General features: G+C 39.8%; 1 protein-coding gene across 1 annotated transcript in view; it reads left to right on the top strand.

Annotated features, from left to right (window-relative positions):
* The window catches only part of DLG2 (discs large MAGUK scaffold protein 2), a 991,421-nt gene that overhangs the window by 121,492 nt on the left and 850,011 nt on the right, over window positions 1-19,918 (top strand). Inside the window, exon 4 of the mRNA XM_088051071.1 lies at window positions 623-765. Coding sequence (XP_087907197.1) covers window positions 623-765 — 143 coding nt within the window. The remainder of the gene's footprint in view (window positions 1-622; window positions 766-19,918) is intronic.

Here is a 19,918-nt window from a genome sequence, read left to right as displayed (position 1 = left end):
TCTGATCATACCCCATGGAAATAAATGTGATAGAAACATCTGAACAGGATATTTTAAGACTTGGCATGTTGCTTACACTTGGCTGAAATCAAACATTACCCAGACACTGCTGAATGGCAACAGACTGAAGTGGTGAATCCACAAAGTCTTCCTTCAAGTTGTGCACCCCTCTTGAAAAAAATGCCAAATGCACCTGCAGATAGGGCTGAGAGTGATTCAGGTGCCTGGGATGGGTGTCAACAAGTTCATCTTAAGGTATTTTACATTTGAAAATTTCCAGTTACAATGATCTGTGACTGACTTCTCCCTGTACAAGGGTCTGTTCTGCCTATATTGTTCAGATATGCCTGTAAGATGTTATTTGAATATCTTCTTATAATGTTATTCTTAACATTTTTATTCTTTTTTTTTTTTCTAAAGGCCTCTTTAAAATGAGAATATGAGTCAGGAATCTCATAGAAATTTTAGAAAAAACCGCTTGTGTATTGGTGCTTTCTATTAAAAATGTAGTACATGTTTATCATTATGATGATAATGTGTAAGTATGTATCAAAGGAAAACACTAGGGAGTCAAAGCCAATACGGTAAATAATGTCTTTTACTTGTTCCTCTTTACAAACAGATATTCAAGAGTTTTATGAAGTGACGCTGCTAAACTCCCAGAAAAGCTATGAGCAAAAAATAGAAGAAGCAAATCAAGTTGCAGAGAAATGGGAGAAGACAACATCTGCTACAGACCATGAAAATCTGCAGAAAAAACAGGAGGTAATTTAACAGATTAAGAATTAAAACATATGTAATGAGTGAGATGTCTCAAACCTGAGAAAAGCCATGCAATGGTGTATAAGAGGGAAAGGATGGGTTAATTAAGGCATTAGATTGGGGTGTGAAGGATATATATACATTTAGTGTTATCCCTCTGACCTTGATTATGTTGCAAACTTCTTTATCCTTTCAATTGCAATCTGTCAAAGGGAAAGTAGAAAACTTCCATTTTCTCATCCTTTGTATGCTTTATCTGATACTTGGTGTCTGTGATTACCCCCCAAAAGAGAATATATCTTCTGTACTTGCTGATAACCACTGAGGTTATTAATACTCCAGTGATTAGATCCTGCATAAAAATTTTAATATGACTTTTCACATTTCTATGACTGACATTGGGCTGAACTCTTCCACAGTCCAAGTTCACAGAGATCAACCAAAATGATATCTGCACGAGGAACAGATACACAGAAGGTTGCACACCTTTTCTCCACTGTAGCCAGTGGAAGCATTCAAAACCTTTCTTTGTCACCCCCAACTCTAATCTGCCTTTGCCAGCTTCCAGATTATTATTAACTATATTAGCAATCTAAACTACTTGCCTCCACCCACATTTGTACTTCAAAGATTGAAACACACCCCACAGAAGCAAGCAATGCGTTGCTCTGTTCTTAAACAGTGAAACAGAAATAGGGTGGGCATGGAATGCAAACTGCAGATCTCCAGACCAGAATCAAAGATGAAGGAAATGTATAAAAATTTTCATTGTTGTCATGGTAAGTAAGGCATTTCAAATTTTAGAAGTTGTTGGCAAGAACTTTCCCATAGGCATGACTATTTTTAAGAGCTTTCCTCCTTTTTAAAAATTTAAAACTCAGACAGAAATTGTAGTTCTACATGACATTTTAGATGTGATTCTTTAAAAAGATAAATCAGGCGGCCAGGGAAAAACTCTCTGAAGAAATGAAGAAATTTATTGTAAAAATTAATTAGCAAAAGAAGCGTACAGAAGTAATGAGAACAAGCGTTCCGGTTTTGCGTGAAATCAGAACAAATGAGTCTTAATAAATGTAGGATATATCCCATGAATGATTTAACATTTGAGTCACAGTTTGAAAGCACAGACAGCTAATATCTGTCTTTTATTTTTTTAATTTTATTTAGTAAGCACAAATCTTTATGCTTTAAAATGGTGAAAGTGTATTCCTGTTACCTCTTGGAGCATCTGATAAAGACAGTGGCCAGACTCTCTTTTTATTTCAGCCTCATCAAAGTATTTGACCCTCAACCCCACCTTTCTTAAACTCATTGCTATCTAAGAGGTATGCTGCTGGTCTTGTACAGGGGAATTTGAACTCTAAATTCTGTGCTGCAGATAATAGATACAGGGCCCATTCCAGACTTTTCTTATTTTATGAAAAAAATGTTTTGATTTAACGGAAAACAATAGAAAACTATAGCATAGAAAGTGAAATAGCCTTTTCAAGGCACAGTGCTCGCAGTCAGAGTCCAGGGTACCATTTTCAAATTTGCTGTCTCTCCATAAATTTCATCAGGGCAATGGGAGAACAAAATGTTTAGTCCCTTTAAAAATCATACATATTTCAAGGGCCCAATACAGGCAAGAGAGACTGGATTGTAGGCTTTTGTTTTTTTCCTTATGACAGCTCAACATACTATCGGCAGTTCTGAGTCAGAACTGATTAGTGCAACATGGATGTACAACCTGCTGTACAAATCCAAGATAGCCCTTTGCTTTCTATGAAAAATTATCATATGAAAATGTAACCAAATAATCTATCATGTAAATTCTTATTCATGGTCCATTCCTCACGGGAAATGATTGTTTAGTACTTTCTTTTCCATCCCTCAATTACATGTCCCACATTTGGAAAGAAAAGGCCTCCCTTCTTTCATAGAATCACAGACTTATGGAATGGCTTTTGTTGGAAGGTACCTTAAAGATCTTCTAATCCCATGGGCAGGACACCTTCCACTAGAGCAGGTTGCTCAGAGCCCCATCCAACTTGACCTTGAACACTTCCAGGGATGGGGCATCCACAGCTTCTCTGGGCAATCTGTTCCAGTGCCTCACCACCCTCACAGTAAAGAATCTCTTCCTAATATCTAATCTAAATCTCCAGTCTTTCAGTTTAAAGCCATATTCCCTTGTCTTATCACTACATGTCCTTATCAAAAGTCTCTTTCCAGCTTTCTTATAGGCTCCTTTCAAGTACCAGAAGGCTGCAATTAGGTCACTCCCAAGCCTTCTGTTTTCCACACTGAACGATCCCAGCTCTCTTGGCTTTCCTCATAGGAGAGGTGCTTCATCCCTCTGAGGATGTCTGTGACCTCCTCTGGCTGTGCTCCAGCAGGTCAATGTCCTTGCTGTGCTGCTGGATGCAGCACTCGAAGCCCGAGGATAATCAGTCAGTCCAGAGGCCATCCTCCTTTCATGCATTCCACTCAAAACCTTCCTTGGCTGTCTATATGTAATTTTTTTCTGTATAAATGGGTCCTTTTTTTTGCATTTGTTTTCCAATCTTAATTGTTGATAAAAAGGAAAGCAGCTTTTACCACCTTCTCATCCAGGACAGGTGTCCTCTGAGCCTTCCTTTGTATTTATGTACTTGCTTTCTGAAAGTGTAGGTTTTTAGATATGAGAAAAGCTGTTAGGTTGTTTGCAATACTGTACAAATTTGCCACCTTGCATCTGTAATCATCATACTGGATTTTAGCAAACTGGTGCTAGATCTCACAGCCTACTGGGGCTGGATCTTCACTGCTTTAACTAGACATGAAAGGGTCATGACCCATCCTATAATCTCCTATCATTCTCAGAGAATGCCTGAAAAGAGAGATGTCTCCCAGACTCAGAGACTGTAATTTTGAATGGCCTCTGTAAAAGCAAGTGAGAAATTAGTGGAATATAACAGCTCACAGTATGTGTCAGAACCAGTAACATCCAAATTTTTAGTGTGAATGCCTCCACATAGCATCCCGTGACTACAAAACAATGGAATTAACAAAAAGTGTTGGGGTTTTAGTGATAGTTACTGTTTTGGGGTTTTTTTCTACACTTTTTCTTTGTTTTGGTTTGTTTTTTACTTGCATGCTTCTAGCTAAATTCTGTGTTGTTTAGGTTTTAATCCTAGGATCCCCTAGTCCCCATGAAATTGGTAAATATTTAGGTATATATTTATTTGTGTGTGACTATGAATTTAAACATCACATCCTTGCTTTTTGCTTCATCATTAACAACTTCGTTGGTCATCTGAATAAGCAGTAACTTCAATGTTTGCAGATGAAGAATGCACTATTACTTACCATCACATTATTATTGCATTTCTCCCTGTATAGAGACTAAATATATGTGTCAATGTATCTGGCAGAGCTGTAAATATCATAGACAAAAATAATTCAAGTGGGTGGGTGTTAGTGAAAAGGAAGAAAGAAGGACCTATATGAATGTGTTTTTTGAGTGAATTTATCCATGTTGCTTTCCCTCCTGTAAATGCAACTTGATAAAATCAGCTTAAGTTGGTGGATAGTTTCAGAATCAATGAAGTTTTAGGGTCATGTTCAGATTCACTAGAAATGTTTATGAAGTTCTATTTGCAAAGGCTGTTTTTGTTTCATATATTCAGATAGGAAGCAGGGAATGTGACATTGGGCATGTGACTAAATGAAAAAGTCCAACATGTTCATCATGATGTAGGAACTCTAGAATGTAACTCCTAAGAAGACCTAAAATACCCCTGTTGTCCATTCTCTTGCCCTGGGGCAGATCAACTGCATTTCAACCATTCCTGTCATGTTTGCCTAGTCTGTTCTGTAAAACCTCCCACAGTGGGGAGTCAACTGCTTCTGCAGGTAGCTTATTTCCTCACTGATGGAAAGCCTTTCCTGATGACAAACTGGAGTTTCTCTAAGTGCAATTAGAACCCATTAGATTTTGTTCAATTAGCAGTAGACATGGATAACATTTTATTTAGTTCTGTTCCAAAAAGCACTTAAACACATCACAGAATCATGCAGCATCACAGAAAGGTTTGAGTTGGAAGGGACCTTAAAGATCATCAAGTGCCAGCTCTCCCTGCCCTGGGCAGACATGGTCCAGTAGACCAGGTTTCTCAAACCCACCTTCAGACTGGCCTTAAACACGCTCAGGGATGGGGCAGCCACAGCTTTTCTGGGTTCCAGTGTCTCACCATCCTCATTGTGAGGAAGTTTCTTGTAATATTCAATCTAAACTTAATCTCTCACAATGTAAAGCCATCATCCCTTGTCCTATCCCTCACGTGTTCTTGTAAATAGTCCCTCTCTTGTAGCCCCCTTTAGGTCCTTAATGAGGTCTCTCTGGAACCTTCTCTTCTCCAGGCTGCATAACCCAGACTCTCTCAACCTGTTTTTATAGGAGAGTTGCTCCAGCCCTCTGATTGTCTTGGTCTCTTCTGGACTTGCTCCAACAGATCCACATCCTTCTCGTGACAGGGATCCCAGAGCTCAATGCTTTACATGCCTCTATAACAACAAATGCTAGGTTGTAATGAAAAATCTTGTCTTTTGGGATAGAAAATATTTAGTTGTCTTAGACTCTTCTCAAAGGAACTGTACTTAGAGGTATGAAATATTTTAGTTTCCAAAACAAAAATCCTTGAGGCACTGTGAAAAGCAATTAGTGTTGACAGCACAGGCACTATATATCTCTCTATAAATCTCCAAATATATAAAAAAAATTCTGGAGACTACTTTGCAAGATTTATGTATTAATGAAAATATTAACTCAGGATTTGGGAACAGCGGGTTTTAATTTCTTACTGCTCTGTGTACCTCCTAAAGGACTGTATGTGAAGTTTGAGAAGAGAACTTAAGAAGTAATGAAAGGGAACTGGAAACTACAGTGTCTGAGGTATCTCACCACATGGAGATATCAGTTAAGGACCATATCTGTGGGGCACTGCATGGGCAGAAGTAGTTGTTCAGGATTAAAGCCCACAAAACATAGAATACTCCTATAAACTGACAAGTAATGAATTCCAAATATGGGACAAGGTGTCATTCCCTTAAAATCTGCCTCATCAAGATGTTGATACTTTATCCTGATTAAGGTTCAGAATCATGATCTCTATTCTGTAAATAAGACCATAGCTAGATGTCTCTCATAAAATGCGTAAAGGCACTGCTGGTACTTTTTTTCTTCTGAAGAATCTATTTGATGAGGATGTTTTCCAAGGATGTGGAAATCCATGTACAGCTCCTTCCTCGACTAGAGAGGAGCTCATAGTACTTCTCACCGATAAGAGTGCACTAAGAATTATGCTGGCAGTATTATTTAGCTTTTTCTTGTTGGGATGTTGCCCATTTGTGTGGAATAATTAAATATTTATTGGGACAGAGTGCTGACACGTGGCTTTATAATTTAGAGTTTATAGCTATTATTGCTCTGACAAGTATTAAAGTCTAGGCTGCTTTGTCTTCTTTTGCATACACAAGTGTGGATCCCTTCCTCCCCAGCAAGTGCACAAACACCAGTGTTGAAAAGTCCTTTTCAACACTGTAAAGCAATGCAAAGCCCTTTTCCTTGTTTTCTCTTCTCTCTTTTCCACCTCCCCATTGTCACCATACTTATATTTAAATCTGGAAGGGGGAGGATTTAACAGAAAGTATTAAGAACTCCACTTCAAATGCCCACTATGTCCCAGGGAGCCGTATGTTCATTCCTCTCAAACTGAATTTAGGGGATGCAGGATGTTGCATTCAGTGGGAGGGTTGGTGACACATAGGGGAGGAAGTGTAGCTGGAGTTCACCTAACTGAGCAGGTTGTGAAGGTATGCCAGAAGCATGGAGTTTGTGGATGCTGACAGTGCTTAGACATTGGGCTGTTGATATGGTCCAGACAAGCTCATTTTGGGAACAAACAAATGCCAGGTACCTACCTAGAGAACATGGCTGTGTAGATGTGACACATGCCTCCAGAATTTCTGATGATCTCAAATGCTTTTAAGCTGAGTCATTGCAAGTTGCAGTAATATAGCATCTGCATTGGCTTAAACCAAGCAATAGTTGTCTGCCCATGTAGCCTGGTACCTGGCTTCCAGTGAGGGCCAGGAGCAGATGCTCAGGAAAGAGTCAGAAAAGACCAAGCCTTGTATTGGGTGCTCAAGCTGTTTTGCAAGTCTAATGTGAATTTGTTTGAACTAGAAGCACAGAAAGTGTTCAGTGCTGGGAAATTCAGCCTTACCTTATTTTATAAACATTCAGCATGGTATTCACCGCAGCTGACTGGGGATGTGCCCAATCTGCTGCTGGAAATCATGAAGACAAGATTTGTTTGTAATTTCACCTCTGCCAAAGAGCCTCATTATTTCTTTGGGCCAAGGTTTATAAGACTAGCATTCACAGCTTGAAAGCATTTTCTTGAAATTATGGCTCTTAAATTGTCCCTGTTGGAGAAGGAAGGCTGATTTCTTTCCACCCCTAGAAAATGTGAGATAGGGGTTGAACTGAAAGTGGTTTAAATTCAGGTCTTCCATTGCTTCAAGAAGTGCTCTCTCCCTTCCCAGCCCCAGATAAGTCTGGGGAAAGGTATTCTCCATCTCTGCTGCCTGTGCAGCAGTATTAGTGGTTTCCTGCAGGTTGAGAGTGTGTGTGCAGGTCTGAGCCCAGCTCCTTAGCTTAGCAAATGGTCGCTAGCCTGGGAAAAAGCTTTCTTCCCTCCCAGGACTCTCTGTATTGCAATAAGCAGTCACTAGCTAAAGGATGTCTCTCACTCAAGCATTGTGTAGATAAGTACAATTGAAATTCTGAGATGTTTAGAATATACAGTAATGGAGAATAAAAAAAACCACCTAGATGGAGGAATCCATCTGGTAAAACAAAAATGGAGTTGCTCTCTAGTATGAGAAACACTGCTGGAAACTGCAGGCTTGTGCTCCACGCACTCATTGAAAGACATAAATTTACCCTTGTTTTAACCTCTATATTTTTTAATTTGGTCTTCAGTGCTGCTTATTTCTGGTCAGCAGTGGTTTGACCTTTATCTGGATGGAAAGCTGAGGTGAAGGAAAAGAACACTCTGCTGTTGCACTTACATATAAATCTGGCAACTGAAGGTCTGCCTGTTCCAGTACCATTGCACGAAAAGACTATTTACTTATAGGGCATACGGTGCAGATACTTTGGCCATATTGAATGATAATTATTTGCAATTGCTGTGCAAGTTTGGTTATCACACCGTGATCTCATATGCACAATCTTCATTCAGCAGAGTGTGGGATCATTGCTTTGACATGGTCCCCAAAGATTCAAGTTCTTCATTTAATTCCTGTTGTTCTGTGCATTTCTTATGTTTAGAAGCTTGTTTTGCAAATAAATTTAATTGCATCATGCAAAATGAATCCTCTGTTTGCTTCAGGAGTGCCTGCTATCCTTGTACCCAGCTATTATAAACACTGTAATTACTTCTCTGTCCTCTAAGTGCTGGCTTGTTAAAAGTTCCAGCAGTAAACCCTTACTTAAAAATCTTCTGCCTGAAGCAATTAACAAACCATTAATCTGTTTCACACTAACAGTTTGTCTAAAAAACATGGAACTTCAGCCACTTCTATATGTGCCTATAAAAAAATCAGTCTTTCCTCTGGAGTTTTGTTTGTTTTCTTTGTTTGTAACTGGGTACAGCTTAATTTGTATGGCTTGATTTACTCCCAGGAGGCACATTTGATTCTGTTTAAGTGATTATACTTAATATGCAAGAGTCATTAGGTATGATCAACCATAATCTTTCATTAGAAGGGTTCAAAACATTGAGTTTTATGCATCTGTTTCTTCACTAGATTTAGCACTATAGTATACATTTATCTGATCAAATGCAATTTGTGTCTGTGGGTTGATTTTGTGCCAGAGCCAATTCCCAAGTAATTCTATTTGGCACTAAGTTCTCCTTCAAGACAGCAGCAGTCTTTTTAAGGGGTACAGTATAAGTGACATCTTGGTGTGTGTTTTGCTAGTCATGTTCCTTTTGCACTCCAGGGTTTGTGACAACCATGACTAGATAATTATTGAACAACAATGCTGAAGCTTAGCTCCATGTTTGTTAGGGTTTGGTTGTTTTTTAATATACAGTAGCTTTGTAATTTTACTTTTTTTATGCATTATTAAGGTTTTCTTTAATTGCAGAGATTATTTTATACACTTGCCTTTTCTTCTCAACTGGATTGACTAATGTTTAGAAAAGGGTAACTGCAAAGTCACTGTTTTATTAAACCCTTATTTATTAGTAGCTGCAGCTAAATGCCTTGTCCATAGTTGGTATCCATGCTGGGTCTCTATTTATAAATTTGTTATTTGTTCTGTAGTTTGTCAATAACTTGAGTGCCAGAGCATCTGTTAAATGTCATTTTAGAGTTGCTTCTGAATGTGTTTTAATATGGTTAGGCCAATGTTTTTGTTTTAAACCAAGTTGTATCTATACAGAACAGTGTCATCCTGTGGACAGAAATGCTTTTGTGATGTAGGGCAACATACATATCATGCCACTCTTTAAACAGACAATTTCTGTCCCACTGGACAAGGCTTGGAACTCGACTTCATTTTGCTTTTGACATCTCCTTGTGTTTGCATATCTAGGCATGCTCATGATAACAAGCCTTTTCCTTTGTTTCGTCTCACTTCTTCACAGTGCAGGGGAAAGGGATATGGGGTTCCTGGTTAATGGCAAACTGAACATGAGCCAGCAGTGCCCTGGCAGCCAGGAGGGCCAAGTGTGTCCTGGGGGACATCAGGCACAGCATGGCCAGCTGGGCAAGGGAGAGATTGTCCTGCTCTGCTCTCAGCTGGGGAAGCCTCACCTCAAGTGCAGTTTGGAGCACCATAAGGTGAGAAGGACATTAAGCTATTGGAGACTGTCCAAAGGAGGGCCACAAGGATGGTGAAGGGTCTGTCCTGTGGGGCAGCCATATGAGGAGTGGCTGAGGGCACTGTGTCTGCTCAGCCTGGAGCAGAGGAGACTGAGGGGAGACCTCATGGCAGTCTGCAGCTTCCTCACAAGGAGCAGCACTGACCTTTTGTCTCTGGTGACCAGCAATAACACCCAAGGAAATGGCCTAAAGTTGTGTGGAGGGAGGTTTAGGTTGGACGTTAGAAAAAGGTTCTTCACCCAGAGGGTGGCTGGGCACTGGAACAGGCTCCCCACAGAGCACTTGGTCACTTCCAAGGTACCAAGCCTGACAGAGTTCAAGAAATGTTTGGACAAAACCCTAAGGAACATGGTGTGACTCTTGGGGCTGTCCTGTGTAGGGCCAGGAGCTTGATTCTATGATCCTTTGGATCCCTTCCAACTGAAGATATTTTATGATTCTGTGGTTTTAGTTTAACATCACAATCGTATTGGTGTGCCTTGCATGAAGGTTTAGAGGACTCACTGGTTTCATTTGTCCTTTTTGACAGAGAGATCTGATTGTTCAGTTTAATAATTGTTTTCTACTGATATTAATGGGCTGGATCTGTGATTTTGGTATTAAATTAAACCAGATCAGCATTGATGGAAGAGTCACATCCTCCACAACAGGTTTATTTGGTTTTTTGTATTTTTTTTCCACATTTATATAAGATGCCTATCAAACAACCTCTAGGTAGTTTTTTGATCTGTGATTTGTTATTACAATTCCAAAGGATTTGGAGCAGGCCAGAACAGCTGTGAGGGATCAGAAACAATAATTTTCCCCAATGAAAATGTGCCTGAGTATCAACCAGCATACAGAATGAGCCAAACTTTTAATTAAGCAGTGAGTCTCTATTATGATAAGCATTGAGGTCAGACTATTGTGTAAATTCCACTTCTGTGTATCAAGGTCAAAAATGATAGATCTAGTTTGAAAATATCACTTGACAAAAAGCTCTTGCAATTTTAACTTTTAAATATTTTTTCTAAAAATTTATTTTCCTAAATCATGATATGTTTCAACAAGGGAATACCAGATTAGTCTGAAAAAAGTATGAACATAAAAATATCAGAATATCCCAAGAAGCTTGCTTCTTCCACAAGCTAGCAGTTCCTCTGAACAGTGTGTGATATAATTCATTGTTTCTAATAAGACTCTGAGAAGTTTTATTTTAGCTACCTGTAAAAACAAGTACATCAGCTCCTAAAGTATACTTCTTTGTCCTATAAAGCTGCAAGCATTCTGTAAAATTGATGTTCAGGGACAAATGTACTCTAGTTAAGATTAATTCTAAAAATATTTCAGAACAATTTGTCTTACACATTTAACTCTGATTCTTCACCAATCTGAGCAACTAAGCAAGAGAATTCACTGCCCTCCAGTGCAAAGGACACAGGTCTCCATAGAGAGGTTTAAGAGTCTGTTATGTTTCTGCAGTCTACCAATACTTCTTTATTAAGATGTTTCTTAAATAGTTCCCAAGAATAAAGAATAATTATCACCCCAAGAATTCTGGATCACATAAAGGTCAACATGGATGTGATTCCTTGGGTAGATGAATGTAACTTGGCTCAGTAAGATAAATATATATGAAAGAAAAAATATCCAGCCTTTTGTTTAGTTTTTTTTATAATCTGAAACAGATACTTTCAGGTTTTAGCAAACAGTAAATACAATCCCCAGAGTAGCAACCTGGTAAATGAAAAGGAAGCTGTCAACTTGAAAATACAATTTATCTCCACAGTTTATTTATTTATTTATTTATTTAATAGTACAGTTATAAATACTGGACAAATACTAGAAACATGAGACTTTATGCATTTTCAGCTTGCACTGATCCTCAGTCACACCACTTTAATCTGTTACAGGTTATACAGAAAGCTGCCCCTGGTTTAGAGATGAGACAATTTACTGCATGTTTGCCATTATGATATTTAGCTGGATTGTGAATTAAGCATTTGTCTAGACCTTTGTGTACTCACTTGAGGGGTAAATTTCACCCTTTGTCACTCTCCTCCGCAAAAAGAGGCTTTAGGAATACATTTCTTTTTTCCTACATAATAGGTTTCTTTTCCTGTGTAATCTTGGTCCATTTACCCATCCAAATGGACAGTCTTTTCATAGAGATCACTTTCTGAGCTAATTTCTCTAATCATATTTGCCTTGCTGTTGGAAGCCTCTATTAGCTACCACCCTTCCACCATCAATTTCCACTTTGTGTTATTCCTAAGCTCTGTCATTCTGCGTGTACTGTGTGGTGCCCCACCCCAGAAAACTAGTTTTATGAGTGAGTTCAAATATCTCATGTCCAAAAAGTGTCAGGTTAGCTGGATATCACACTTCCATCAGCCTGCACACACCTGCACAATACCAGTGGGGAAAAATTATTGAAGCTGCAAATAGATCTCTGTGCCTTTGAGTGGATTCAGCATTCTGGCTGCACCTCAGCTGATATGAGTGGTTGCTTGTGCTTTTCTGACACAAGGGCAGCCTTGTTGCTCAACAATTATAGCCCAAAGAGTGGTGTTCAGTTCATTGCTGTAGCTGTATAACATTTCTTCTCTGAAAGGACAAAGCAAAATTATGGCATTTTCCCAGGTCCTCCAGTTCTTTCCAGAAGTGCGGAGGAGCCTACCTGGTTTTCAGAAATGCTGTGCCCTGTCACTGGGTATATACATGTATATATATTATAGCTCAGCACTTTCAAGTAGTCATGGTGTCTCCTTCTGAGAAGAGACAAGCCAAACAGCTGTTCTGCAAGCTGGAAAAAAAATGGAATTAGCAGTAAGAGACATAATGGATTTGAAGTCCATTTTCTCAGAAGGCGGTTTTTGAAACTGGCGTAAACAAAGCAATGGTAACTTTTAAATTATTGTTGTTTTAATGAACCACTAAAACAAGTTTGATCTGTGTGAATTTGTTAATTACCACAAGAAGGACTGAAAGGATCCCTTGAGAGATTTCAGGTCAGTCATAACACCAAGCTGGTGTCATCTCTCACACATTTTTTGGTGTTGTGGTAGTTTGTAGAAAAGCAGAGGTAACAAAACTGACAACTTTGTGTCTTCCTAAGCAGTAGAAAGATTTATGACAGACATACGCCTTCACTTATGTAACCAGTACTCTTTTTTTGAGATATCTTGTACTTTTTTGGACAGAAAATGCTCCTGGCACACCCAACGGTATCTTTGCTAGGTCAGCAGCAAGCCTGTAATTAGATCTTCCAGTATTCAGGATGCTGAATACATTGTTGCCTGAAACAGCTCATCTTCTGCAGTCATAGGTATATTTATTAATGCTGCTTCTTAATTCAATATCAATTTATTTATTGGATTCCTTGTTTTTTCCCCATCTAGGGAATGTGCCTAATATACACAAATATCTTCGTACTCACAGTGGAGAGTTACTCTTTCAACCCCTCTTTATACTGGTGCTTTGTTCTGTGGGTAGTCATCATACAGAGGGGAGGACTGATCTGACATCCTTGCTCAGTGCTGAACAGAGAAGTGCTTAAGTTGTAATGATGGAAAACCAAGATCAGTCTTTGTGCCTGATTCCACAGAGCTTTGTTGCAGCTCAGCCAAAGGAAAATGAAGGCTTGGATTGCCTTTGTGAAGTGTCATCAGGATGCTGGTCACAGATATTTAAAAGAATATTCTTAGTTAACTATAGCTAAGAAAACAGACGTGGGGATGTTTCCAAACCATGAAATTACATCACTGACTACAGGTATTTTTCTTAATAGTAGAAACTACATTTTTGCCCACAGCCTTTAAAAGTGCAATATTAGAATCTACCATTTCTTTTAGGGGCACCTCTAGTGACCACTGTTTGACTAAGTACTGCACAAAAACATGTCGAGGAGATGATCTTGCTGAAATTCAGCTTTGTTTATAAACTAGTGAAATGTGGTATTAACCTGGTGGTGGTAATAATGCAGTAGGTTGTCAAGATGGGGGTTGCTGTCATGGTTTAACCTGTCAGTAGCTAAACATCACACTCCTTCCTCACTCAACCCTTCTCAGAGGGATGGGGGAAAGAATTGGGGGAAATAAAGGAAAATTTGTGATTTTAGACAAGGCTGTTTGACAGAGCAGAAATGGAAGGGAAAATAGTAACAACAACAATAATAAAGATTTTGAATATACAAAACAAGTTACACTTTCCATGTAGTGACCAATAACCAGTCAGTTCCTGAGCAGTGACCCCCGTCCAGCTTTTCCCCCAGCTTACATACTCAGCATGATGCCATATGGTGTGGAATATCCTTTGGATCACTTGGGGTCTGCTGTCCCGGCTGTCTCCTCCCAGGTTCTTGTGCTCCTTCAGCCTTCTCACTGGTGGGCTGTGTGAGAAACAGAAAAGTCCTTTGCTTAGTGTAAACACTGCTTAGCAACAACTAAAACATCAGTGTCTTACCAACTTTATTCTCATCCTAAATCCACAACACAGCCCTGTACCAGCTTCTAGGAAGAAAATTAACTCTATGCCAGCTGAAACCAGGACAGCTAAATATTTAGAATAGCACACAGAGCTGTGTTCTGTTGGCATTAACAAACATCCAAGTTGTTATGAGGCTTCTGAATACAACCAGAATTGAAATTTGAGCCCCAGCTAATAAGAGGTGAAGTTGTAGACTAAACATAGGCGAAGAACATAAAGGTGCTTTGGGATGTTTCAAGAAAATATTCATCAACAGTGAAAGTATTTTCAAGTTCTTCATCTGACATTCTTCCAAGTTTGTATGTACATCTCTACCCAAACCAGGCTCCTTGATGGCAGATACATCCCAGCAAAAGGAGGAAGCTGCATGGACACATTGCAAATGCATAGAGTTGCAGATAGCTTTGGCGTGAGCTGTTGCAGTCAGACAGTTTTCAGGTTGGATTTATTGCCTCATTCAGGGTTTCCCTTCTGATAGTGTCATCTGGACCTTGGTATCAGTGAGCTGTGACAAGGGCACTGTTTCTCAGGTCAGCTCAAGCTGGTACCTCTGAAGGATTCCTGGTCCAGGATCCATATGGCCTGTGCGAGGTAGTATACATGGAAGGGGCATTACACAGACTAGGAGACTTCCTGCCTGCATATCTTGGCATTGCCTGGTAAATAAGCATCTGCTCCTTTTCTCAGTCTCAACTGCAGTTGACAGTGAAATTTATTTAATGGAGTTTTAGTAGCCCTTACACTTCTGTGCTTCATAAGCTCACAGAAACCTAAACCCCTGTACAATCCATAATTTTTAACAACCTTGGTCAGTGGCTCATGTTAATAGTTTTTGGAGTCCTCATACAAAATACAGGTTTCTGCCATCTCCCCATTAGGCAATGAGAGATTCTTATCCAGCACTGAGGTCATGACAGTTGTCACAAAGGAAATTGTCAAGCATTGGGAGATCCATGGAGCCCAACCTTCTGCAATTTAGGGAATATTGTTTTCTCTTTCACTTCACTTTGTTGTCTGGTTATCAACAATTAGGGAGTGTGATGGTGTATTTTGCAATTTAAAGACCTGATTCATTCTATTTACATTTTGGGTCCTTTCCCTTTGATACATATCGGTGTGAAGCATTTTGTAATGCTTTGTAGGAGTGAAGCTGGATGAAGAGATAGGACACTATGTTTTGCCGAAGGTTTTGTTTAGCTGCAGTCCTTTTGCATGTCAGCATGAGTATATATAAATGTGGAGCTCTGCAGCCATGACTTAGCAAGGCAGCTTGCCACTGTAATGACAGCCACTGCTTATTTCCCCTCCCTATGGCTCTGGCTGTAACAAATATTCTTCTGTACCAAGGTTTAGGATGCTTCAAGCAAAACTATCTTAAGACATAAAAGTCATTACAATATTCTTCAAGGCTTTGATTTTGTGTTTTTGTTGATGGTTTCAGGTTCTTTTTTCTTTTATTTAATGCAGGCATTTAATGTTGTTGTATTAGTGTAAAACACCTTTGGTTATCCTAAATATCACTTTATGATGCATCAGTTCTGCTCTTAAAATGGAGTTGGTTTTATTACTGCTATTGAGTAGACTGGCTTAATTTCACCATTTCTGGCAAAAAAAGGCACAAAATTTGATCTCAAGTGAAATGTGGGTATGTCCTCCTCTGTAATTTCTCTGGAGGTGTGTGTAAATAGGAAGAATCTGTGTGGGCCAGTGGGGAAGACAGGAGATTGGTTTCTATTCATGGATTTGCTATGGACCTGCGGCACACCGTGAGGTAAATCAGAATTCACTTTATTTGAGTGAATTCTTATTTAGGCTATTTCCTGCAAGGTTATACTGCAAGGTTATCTTGGGTGTTTCTCCAGTTTGAGTTAGAGTCACAGAAGGGTTTGGGTCGGAAGGATCCTTAAAGATCCTATAGTTCATGGACCGGGACACCTTCCAGTACACCAGACTACACAAAGCCACATCCAGCTTGGCCTTCAACACTTCTATGGATGGAGTATCTGCAGCTTCTCTGGGCGACCTTTTCCAGTGCCTCACCAGCCTCTTGGTAAAGAATTCGTAGTACCCAGCTTAGATGTCTCCTCTTTCAGTTTAAAGCCATTCCCCTTTGTCCCATCACTACATGCCCTTGTCAGAAGTCCCTCTCCACCTGTCTTGTGGCCTCTCTGTGTACTGGAAGGCTGCAATATGGGCTAGATCTTGTCCTAAACTCTGTGTGGTAACACACATACAGACTCCGTTTCTCCTGACAGCTGACAGGGATGCAATCCTTTGAAAACCGCCATTCTAACTTGTCTACCAAAGTAGAGGTATTACGGTTAGGAATAAATGAAGAGCTGCCCCCAGAGGCCAAGGCAGCCCACAGGAGCCATTTCACTAAGTCCTTCTCCATCAAAAACTGTAACCTTACATTCATAAATACCTTATTGTCTCTAATCTAAGGTCACTGCATGCCATTAATGGTTACCAAGCAGTTCCTCACCTTGCACCTTAATATAATTGATGGTAATTAGTACAGTATCTCTCATTATGACTGTTACAGGGGACCAGATAGAAATGCAACATCAGCAGTTAGGTAATTGCAATTTAATTGAGAAGGGCCCATTTGCAGGGTGCAGAGTTGGGAAAGGTCAATGGGCAACAGCAGGCTCTGCTGCACTGCAGGGGGAAGGACAAAGGCTGTCCTCATCCTCTCTGTTCCATTATAGTGCCATTTGACTGTATCCTTAAAGATTTGATCCAATTCCTTGTAGGCCCTGAGAGTTTAGGAGACAGTTCTGCTCCTGGATAAAAGTGTAGTTAAGTTCATCATGTGCTACACCAATGTGTATGAAATATGGAAACTGCTCTGTAAGATCCTCCTGGCCTGGAGCACACTGCAGTGATTTACTCAATCATTTTGCATCTCTGCAGTTATGTTTGCTGCCTCAAATCTATTGTGCACCAATCTGAAGAGTTAATTTAATTTATTTCAGGTTTTCAGGGGAAAATGCACTAACTGGAGACTTAGACTTACTGTGTAGGTCTTCTGTTAAGAACTTGACCTCAAGCTATATTATCCTAAGGGAGACTGCTAGAGTAACAGTTGAGCTAAAGGGCTGTACATATCGTTGGGATTTTTGACAGACCCAACACTGAGCCCTGAAATTGGTACTGAATTTTCCACACTGTGCTAGGAACATCTTTGGAGAAAAATTATATTGGTTTCCAGAATAATTAAATGTGAAAAGCACAATTAAAAAAATAGTGTGTTATTATAGCAACTGAAGCAGTTGGCTTTTTTTTCTTTCGTGGTTGTTTTAAAAAAAAAAATCTACACTGATGCAATAAAAAATGACACAAGAGAATAAATGTATCAAGTTGTTATGGCAACTGAAATATGTAGGTTGGAATTTATGTATCCAGAACTTCTATGTAAGTAAAATAAACATTATCCTTGCTAATTAAAATAGCATGCAAAGATTATTTAATTTAAAATCATAAGTCATGTTTTCCCTTACAGTTAATGACTTTCTTTTTTTTTTTTTCTGTTTCCAAGTATTTGCATTTGCTTCCAGCTGTGGTCTACTTGTACTTCCATGGCAAGATTGTGATTTCATTAATACGGGCTAAAGTGTGGAGTGAGTCCACTGAAGCTAATGAATAAAACGTGTGCAGGTGGGCACAACTGGAATCAAACTATGTGCTTTAGCATGTCACTCTTACTGCAGGTGACCTTTCTGCTTGCAGGGCTTCTTGGCAGGTGTCATTAGCCCATGCTTGAAGGGATCTCCCAGCAACCACAGCTTCCTATCTGTCTTCTCAGTTTGGTGCAGTGCACATGGAGCTCCTTCCAGAGCTTGTTCCTGCATACAGCCTGCCCTCTTCAGCTGTAGATTTTGCTTCCAAGATATTTTATGATAGCGAATTCTAAATGAGCATTCATTAATTATGTTCAGCCTTTTAATTTTTCTTGTCCTTTTCCTCCAGCCTTCATAAGAGTTCAGTAATAGCTTCTGCTTTATTTGAAAGAAATAGATCTTTAATATCCCAATTACTCTTCATGTTTTATATTCTTTATGCCCAGCAAAGTGCAGGCTGATAGCTAAAAGGTAAAGGAATGAGAATGATCTGACTCAGATCCCAGCGAGCTGAGGAAAATGCATTTATTTGTTTAATGTTTTAATTTCATTAATTCGCCTGTTCAGAGGTGTCTACATTTGCCCTCTGGAGTTTAAAAACACTGCTACCAGGAATGTTTTGGAAAATATCCCTTCAGCAATACATAAATTAATTGCCTCCATTTTTTTGTGGGCAAATATCTGCCTGACATGGAGCTACAGCTGGGGTGTGTCTTTGCCTGAAAACTGCAACCAATCTGTCCAGTCTCATTCTTTGAGTGTCATTTTCGTATGTCTGAATTGTAAATTATTTATCTCTTCATCCTGGCAGCAGAGTTCATCTTTGTGGGGTTTGTTTTTTTTTTTTTGTTTTTGGTTTTTTTCTAATTTTTTCTCTTTGCCACATCCTGCCAACCATCACTACTTGGTGTGCCAGGTCTCAGCAGGGGAGACTGCTTGAGCAAAAGCCCTCTCAAGGCTTGTGTTTGCAGGGGCTCTAGTGGCTGCACAGTGCCCTGCTCCCTTCCCTTCCTGCTGTACAAATTGTCACTCATGGCAGAGTCCACTGTTGTGTGACCTTAGTGACTCTCTGCTGCCTGGGAAAGGAGACACATGGGTACCTTGATTTGTTTCCCAGCTCAAAAATAAAGCTCTGAATGAGCTCTTCTCTTTTCTGCATCCATAATTCTGTCTCCTGAGACCCCTCCTGGAATACTGCATCCAAATAACAATGCAGGAAAGATGTGGACTGTTGGAGTGAGTCCAGAGGATGGGTAGAAAGATGACGATAGGATTAGAGCATCTCTCCTATCGAGTCCAGCTGAGAGAGCTGGAATTTTCAACCTGGAGAAGAGAAGGCTCCTGAGAGACCTTAGAGCACCTTACAGTGCTCTAATAGGAACTTACAAGAAAGATGGGCACAGACTTTTTTGTGGAGCATGTTATGATAGGACAAGGGCTAATGGTTTTAAACTTAAGGAGGGTAGATTTAGATTTATATATAAGATTTTTTTTTTTTTTTTTTACAATGAGGATGGTGAAAGACTGGAACAGAGAAGTGGTGGATGACCCACCCCTGGAAAAACTCAAGGTCAGGCTGGATAGGATTCTGAGCAAGCTGATCTAGTGAAAGGTGTCTCTGCCCATGGCAGGGGCATTGGAACAGATGACCTTTAAAGTTCCCTTCCAACCAAACCATTCTATGATTCTATGACAAGTGACACTGGAGACAGAGCCTGGATGAGCAAAAAGAATCCTGTGTGTGTCTTCTGGTTGGTCACCAGGCTTGAGTTTGTGGGGCCAATTGACTCCAGCCAGCTTCATCTGAATTCTCTGTCTGGGAGGAGAAAAGCTGATGCATGCGTCAGTGCCTCCTCCCTGCCTAAATTTCCTGCCTGGAAAGTCAGTTGTCTTGCCATAGATCAGAGTCACAGTGCAGCTAGATAATTGTGTGATATGGATAGTGAGGGAAAATCAGGTCTGAGTGTGGGTTTTGTGTTAGTCCAGAAAAAGTGACTACTCCAGTAACTGATGGCTTGGATGAGAGCTTTTAGATGAATGGTCAAATCTGTATCGGGGACAAGAAAATGCAAAGTTCACCAGTGACATTCTGACATCCAGAAACACACTGAGAGAAAGATTTGCTCTCAGGAGGGTGGAGCAGC

This window comes from Pseudopodoces humilis, chromosome 2, assembly GCF_049639895.1.
Source record: "Pseudopodoces humilis isolate 2021_Gansu_Grassland_sample_001 chromosome 2, ASM4963989v1, whole genome shotgun sequence".
In the NCBI taxonomy this organism is placed as follows: Eukaryota; Metazoa; Chordata; class Aves; order Passeriformes; family Paridae; genus Pseudopodoces; species Pseudopodoces humilis.
Note: the sequence above shows the minus strand (reverse complement) of the source record. Positions and strands in the feature narration are given on the sequence as shown.